At 39.8% G+C, this 7500-nt stretch overlaps 1 protein-coding gene and 1 long non-coding RNA gene across 2 annotated transcripts in view; both read left to right on the plus strand.

Annotated features, from left to right (window-relative positions):
- Nucleotides 1-5535, plus strand: part of LOC143296458 (uncharacterized) — a 153620-nt gene extending 148085 nt beyond the window's left edge. The window contains exon 3 of the long non-coding RNA XR_013057144.1: nt 4187-5535. This is a non-coding gene — a long non-coding RNA (uncharacterized LOC143296458). The remainder of the gene's footprint in view (nt 1-4186) is intronic.
- A 1545-nt stretch (nt 5536-7080) lies between these two features.
- LOC143296577 (pleckstrin homology domain-containing family H member 1-like) overlaps nt 7081-7500 on the plus strand; it is a 350606-nt gene continuing 350186 nt past the window's right edge. The window contains exon 1 of the mRNA XM_076608600.1: nt 7081-7290. Coding sequence (XP_076464715.1) covers nt 7081-7290 — 210 coding nt within the window. The remainder of the gene's footprint in view (nt 7291-7500) is intronic.

The following is a 7500-nucleotide window of genomic DNA, read 5'->3' on the forward strand; positions in this document are numbered from 1 at the left end:
GTAAAAATGTGGGTGAAATTTGAAAGAAAAACAAAACAAACAAACAAACAAACAAAAACAAAAAACCCTCTAAATACAGTCACAGGAAATTACTTAAAGGACTTCGTAAAAGAGAAGTCGTTAAACTGACAAGCGAAACAACTGATAATGAATGCAAAAAGTCAAAAACATCAACGTTCTCAGTCACTTGTGAAGACACACTTTCGTGTACAAAAGGCTTCATCAAGCTACAGTGAAAAATTATATGCTCAATTGTCAGGTTATTAAAGCATATACACTTGACATTAGAACAATACTTGGTCCGTAATGAATTTGATAATAGTCTGAGAGCTAAGCTCAGAATTGGTCTGCGAATCGGACCAAAGTCTGAGAGAGTCAACTGACGAGGTTTTAGACTTGAATTCAAGCACCTATAAAAGTCTCTTTCTAGTATATTGCTTATTTCCTTGTATGACAATGGGCAATATACTTTTATACTATCTATATGATTTTTTGCTCCCCTTTTTGCTGCCCTATCTGCTTGGTCGTTATAACGGAATCCAGTGTGGGATGGTATCCAACAAAAATCAACATTTGTACCCTTCACAAATAGGGAGTGCAATAAATACCTAATTTCAAAAAATAAATCTTCTCTTTGATTATTCTCAAAAAGGAGCAAACCTTTTAAGACAGATTGAGAATCAACACAAAATAGGATATTACTTATTATGATTGGTATATCAACAAGATGATTTAAAGCCATAAGGATGGCCACCAATTCAGCTGTAAAAATTGAATGTCCCTTACCTAAATAATATGATTTTTCTATTTTTAGGTCAGGAATGACAAAAGCAGATCCTGCACTGCTATCATCCAGGACCGAGCCATCAGTGTAAACTTTTAAATGATCAAAATTTTCTTCTAATTCAATTCTGACAGATGCTGCTATTATATGTGGAGATTCTCCTTTTGTTGTGTCAGAAGCACATATGTTGACGTTTGCTTTTGTTAACTCCCAGGGAGGGACAGGTGGCACCAGAACACGAGGTGCCATATCATGCAAATCAATGTCTGAAGAATTTAAAATATCTGACACATATGTGCGAATGGTTTGTAGATTTGAATTATTTTGTGCATTTTTTGGAAAATCAATATCAGACCTAATATTTAATTCCTCAAAATCATCCACTGCTGTACATCTCACAATATATTTAGCAGAACTTAATTTTCTGATTTCATCTAGTGGTAGAATACCCGCAAGCTTATAGGCTTCTGAGGTCTTAGTATGCACAGGTACCCCTAAAGCCAGTTTCACAGCTTTACTGTCAATTATTCGCAGCTTCTTTAGGAACGTCGGCGGGGCAGAAAAGAAAATTTCTTGACCGTAGGTCAATCTTGATCTTACGAGAGATGTCGCTAAATGTAAAAGAATTTTGGAGTCTTGTCCCCAAGGAGAGTGACTTACAATTTTTAAGAAATTTAAACTTTTAACTGCTTTAGTCACCATTGAATCAATGTGTTTCTTCCAGTTTAGTTTTGAAGTAAATAGGATCCCAAGAAATTTGATTTCCGACTTGAAAAATATTTCACGCCCTCCTAAAAAAAAACGTGGTAGTTTGCTGGGATTATAACCATTATTAAAGAGGATCAAATGTGTTTTTTCTACAGAAAACTCAAAACCATTAGATTGCATATAGCTACTCAGTCTATCGAGTTCACCCTGAAAATGTTTCTGTACATAATTTATGTAATGTAGGCTTGTCCTTTTCCTCAAGGATGTCTGAATCCATATAGCAATATCATCAGCATATTGAGCCAGCTTGGTAGATGATGAAAAACATGTATGTAAATCATAAAGCATAATGTTGAACAACAATGGAGAAATAATGGAACCCTGCGGGATTCCCATGTTTATAGGCCTAGAGGTTGATAAAGTTACTCCCACTTTTGCCACTATATATCTCCCACTTAAAAAGGATTTAACATAGTCATAAACATGACCCGACAGACCAATTTGTTTCAGCTTAAATAACAGTCTGCTATGCCACACTCGGTCATAAGCTTTAGTAAGATCGAAGAAGGACGCAAGGATACTTTTTCGCTTAGAAAACTGTTTTTTAATTTGGGTAGTGAGACGGGTCAGATGATCAATTGTAGATCTTCCTTTCCGGAATCCAGTTTGAGCTGACGGAATTATGTTATTTTTGTCACAGTAATACACCATTCTAATATTTACAATTTTCTCCATGACTTTCCCAACGTGGGAGGTAACCGAAATAGGTCTATAACTCGAAGCTTCTGTTCGAGGTTTACTCTGTTTTAATACAGGAGTTACAATGGAAGTTTTCCATACCTCAGGGATTTGTCCACATTCCCAGCACTTTTGAAATAATGTATGTAATATAATCAACCAGTTTTCTGGCAAATGGTTTAACATGGTGTAAGATACTACATCCTTACCAACTGACACATTTTTGTTACTCAACAAATGAATAGCGTTCTTTACCTCATGTAAAGTTATTGCCGAATTGATTGTATTATCATTTTGTGGGGTAGGATCTCTATATTTGTCACTGATTTCTTCTTCCTCTCTTAAAGTCTTTTGTTTAGTTGACAAACTATCTACACTGCCTGTTTTAGAATACATACAAACAAATTCTTCAGCCTTCTCTTGAGGGGACAGAAACTCTTTATCTTTTGTTTTAATAGGATAGTCTTGGAGAACAATGCCTGATTTCATTTCTTTCATTTTGGCCCACACTTTCTTCATATCCTTATGGTCAGATACTTCATTCAAACAGAATTGTGACCAGTATTGTCTTTTTTCTCGGGCTATGATTCTATTCGCCTTGATTTTTGTGTAACACATTTCTTTATGAGCGGCTTCTTTTACATCTTCATCACGTACTTTTCTGAGTTTCAACCATGTTAGGTATGCTAGTTTCTTTGTATTTACAGCCTCCGCACATACATCATTCCACCAAACATTTCCAGAAAAAATGTCACTCCTCTTTGAACCTTTTTTGGGAATTGCTATTTCAGCAGCTCCAATAATTGATTTTTGAAAGTTGTTATAAAAAACATTTAAATCTTCACAAAAAATTTCACTTTCAGAAATGTTCGTAAGATAGTTTTGAAATGTTTCCCAGTTTGCATATTTGTAATTGAATTTTGGGATTTCGTCTTCTCCGCTGTATTTAGATATATTACAATCCTTAAAAGACAGTGTGATTGGCACATGATCACTGCCTAGTGGATCATCCCCAGTATCCCACTGTACTGTTAAAGCTAGAGATGGTGATATGAAGGTTAGGTCAAGTGCCGATGCTCTATGATGAGCCACATCTGGGATACGTGTAATCCTCCCATCGTTAAGTAAATGCAACGATGAATCAACAATATTTTCAACAAAGTCAGGATGAGATATTATTTGACAATCACTATCCCAGAAGGGAGCATGGGAATTAAAATCTCCCCCGACGATCCATCTTTCTTTTGAGCAATTTAATGTTCGCAACCAATTTGTATTTTGCTTACTTGGACCTTTGGGATAGTAGACTGATGCAAAATGTATGATTTGATTATTAGAGACATGCAATTTTACAAACGTAGCTGACATCTTTTCAGTATAGTTTGAAATAGGAGATGGATGGACACTTGCGTAATTCAAACCACATTGTACGTAAATAGCTGTACTAATCTTGTCAGAATCCTCGCTTATATGATAAACCGGAGGATAATAATAACCTTTCAGATTCGGTAACTTATTTTTAGTAACATTCAATGACTGAAAAAGGAGAATATGATGAGAATTTTCAAAAAGGTAAGCACGCAGATTATCAATATTTGTACTCAAAGAGCGGGAGTTCCATTGCAAGACTGATAGATTCCTACATGTTATTTGCAACTTCTTAGTCATTTATCAGCTAGAATGAATCGTAGAAAAAAATATCATTAGATAATGAGATATCCGAATTTAAAACTAAGATAATGATAGATAAAGGGCCTTATACTATCAAAATACAAGGTGATGAGGTGTTCTTCGTGTAGACAATGTGATGACTGATTTGATGCAATGTTAGGAAATAAAAAGCGTCTGAAGCGTCTGAAGCGTCTCTCTTCTCCGTGTTTCTTGCTGATTCTCAAAAATGACTTTAAAAAATCATCATCATCATCATCATCATCATTATTTTTCTTTTTCTTCCAGCAGATGGAACCGGAAGCAGCGTGGAGTCCGGTCCGCGTGGTTGATGGTGAGACGTGGTGGTGGTGGTGGTCTTCCGCAGCCAGGGCCTCCGCACTTCCGTTGATTATTTCTCTGCTGTCTTTATGATGGGATGGTCTCCCCTTGTCCTGACGTCGTCTCCTTCGGAGCGCCCGTGTGGATCTGGACCCCTTGACGCTTCTGCTCCTTCTCCTACTTCTTCTCCTGCTGCTTGTTCTCCTTCTCCTCCTCCTCATACTCCTGTTCCGCCCTCCACATAGGGGTCATCAAGCAGGTTCGGATCTGTGATCAGTTCGGTGGAATGTGGTCAGTGTTGGTTATTCGCAGGCTTCTAAAGTTTTAAGTGTTAACTCTCTCCATACGAACGGCGAAAGAGACGACGTTAACAGCGTTTCACCCCAATTACCACCATCAAAATATTGCAAGTGGAAAGCTCTTATACTGAAGAGGTGAATGTTGACAAATAATACCACAATTCTGACGACGGAAGCTAAAAGGTTGGGTCATTGAGACACCCACTGGACATCCGAGGGGTCTGTGTAGAGGAGAAGAGAGGACTGGCCGTACTGAGTAAGTTAATTAAAGGTTCCCCTGCACAGCCTTTTTACGTCTATTTGATTTAAACATTTTTTTTTATATATATATATCAAGAAACAAGGCAAAATACAGCGTTCGATTAAGCAAAACTTAAACAACAACAAGCCTGAACTGACATCGTGCTCTTTCATACGTCTATTTCGGGCATTGAATTCCTATCCACTTGTGTCTCGGGGCTGGGTTCGGCTCAAGAAAGCAGGGCCCGGTCCTCTCTTCTTCCGGTGGTGTTGCCCTTCCTTCCGCGACCGGAATCAGGTATACCTAGCCATTGTTTGCTTTGGTGGAGTGAGGAAAATTGGAGTCAAAAAAAAAAGAAAAAGAAAAAGAAAAGTGCCTTTCCTAAAGGACACCTGTAACACAGCACACAGCACACTATGCCGAAACGGGGTCTGAAACCCTGATTATCAACTTCGCATACTTCTGTTTTTGTTGTTGCAAGTTCTTTTATGCCGTCCATAGAATTTTTTTTGTCATTGGATTGGCCTTTGGCGTATTTATTTATTTATTTATTCATTCATTTGTTTATTTATTTCGTCAGCGAGTAACGTGGTTACGAGGGACGCATCCCTTGAGAGTGTATGAGTGCGTGTCATGAGTTCTGCGACACAAGGCATCGTTTGATTGTGCGACATGTCTGTGTAAGATTTAAAGAAAAATTAAATTTGTGTGTGTTCCCTCCCCCCACCCCCCACCCCACCCGGTCCCGTCCGCCCCCCACAGCATATCCGAGGAGGTTTTGGTGAAGTAACGTTGGCTCTTTGTTGTGGAGTGTTGATACACATAGGGTCTAAGGCCGATTCTCAATGCCTGACCGGTACATTTTGTTCATTTAGGATCGTAAGTATTTATATTTTGAATGGTTAGTCTGTAATTGTGAAAGGAAACGTTAAGAGTCGTGAGAGAAACAGGAAACAGGAAGACTGATGAGAACTGTCTGGAACCGCTGGAGTTCTTTCAATACCCTTCTGATGAAGTTTTTCACCTACGTCTGATCATACTTCTTTTACACTTTGCTTTACTCCAGTTGATTTCCTCAATTGTGGAATCAACCATTTCTGACAACAAATACACACACGGACACACACAGACACACAGACACACACACACACACACACACACACACACACACACACACACACACACACACACCAACGCCCCCCAAAAAAAACAACAACAAACAAACAACAACAAAAACCCAAAACCAAAACAAAAAACAGAAAACAAAAAAACAGCAACAGCAAAACAAATAAAGCAACATCAACAACAAAAATGAACGGAAACCTATTTCTGAAAAAATAAAAAATCCTTATAGAAATGCACAGTGCCCATAGTGAGATTTCTGCAAAGCATTAAGGCTAGAAATATAATATTTTTTTAAATTTGGCTTTCTTCTTGTTGCTGTTTTCCGCTTACTCAGTGACAGACTCATTGCTGGCGATACAGCTAATTCCCGGAGTCTGCGTGGTTGTTTGTCAAAGCTTGGCGTTCTCCATTTTTGGTTTTACGTTTAGGTTTTTAAAAAACCAAACAAAACCAACCAACCAAACCAGTGAGCCTTTTAGACAAATAAATAGATTAATGAATATGGGTGTGATTCCAATTACAAAATTAACGGACCGAATTTCATGTAAGGTGCTGTGAATTGATGTCATTGATTTGTTCAGCGTGATGGTGGTCCTTAAAGATCGTGTGAAGTGAACTTTTTCCACACTGATCCAGACGGTGATGTGAAGTGCGCGTGCAAGAGCTGTTTAAGCAATTGCTGATTAGTAATAATTTCTTCAGTCGCTCTTTCCCGCTTCAGATAATTGTTACGCGATAGGAAGAACAACGCGTCTGGTCTGCACCAAGACTCCAGGCCCAATTTGTTTTAGATCTTTTTTTCTTTTTTTTTTTAACAAGCATTATCGCAAGACATCGGTGGTGTTTGAGTGTGTGTTTTTTTATTTTGGTCGTGCGTAGTTTCTTTATTTTTTCCCCCCTCTTTAATGTGCTCACACAAAGCACACACCTACCATCCAAGCTGACGTGGAGGAATACATACTACCGATAATCGTCGTCCTCATCGTCGTCATCATCGTCATCATCGCCGTCGTCTTCGTCGTCGTCGTCATCGTCACTTCTCTTCCACGTGCATACACACCTTCCAAGCCTGCTTTGTGGAGTACTCCAACGCTACCTACCTATCTACCAACCACCCAACACCACCATCGTCATTGTCTAATACTTAACGATTAACAACACAGTCCACCTCCTGGAGTTGTTGCTGTGCAGTCCTGATGGAAGGACGTGGTGGTGAGGGTGGTGGTGGTGGCGGTGGTGCAGGTGGTGGTGGTGGTGGTGGTGGTGGTGGGCAGGCGACGCTCAGTGGCGGGGGGGAGGAGGGGGAGGGGGCGGTGACGTGGAGGGAGCGCTGCCTTGTTCTGGAGGACTCCCTCAACCGCTTCCGCCTGCAGGCCAGCAAGATCCGCAACACTCTGGGACAGAAGGTGGGTATAGGTGGGTGGGTGAGTGAGATCTCAGAGAGAGAGAGAGAGAGAGAGAGAGAGAGAGAGAGAGAGAGAGAGAGAGAGAGGAAATGTGTGCGTATGTGGGTGTGGGTGTGGGTGTGAGTGTGGGTATGTGTGTGTGTGTGTGTGTGTGTGTGTCTGTGTCTGTGTCTCTGTGTGTTTATGTGTGAGGGTGGAGGGGGGGGGGGT

Source organism: Babylonia areolata, chromosome 21 (genome assembly GCF_041734735.1).
Source record: "Babylonia areolata isolate BAREFJ2019XMU chromosome 21, ASM4173473v1, whole genome shotgun sequence".
Classification (NCBI taxonomy): Eukaryota; Metazoa; Mollusca; class Gastropoda; order Neogastropoda; family Buccinidae; genus Babylonia; species Babylonia areolata.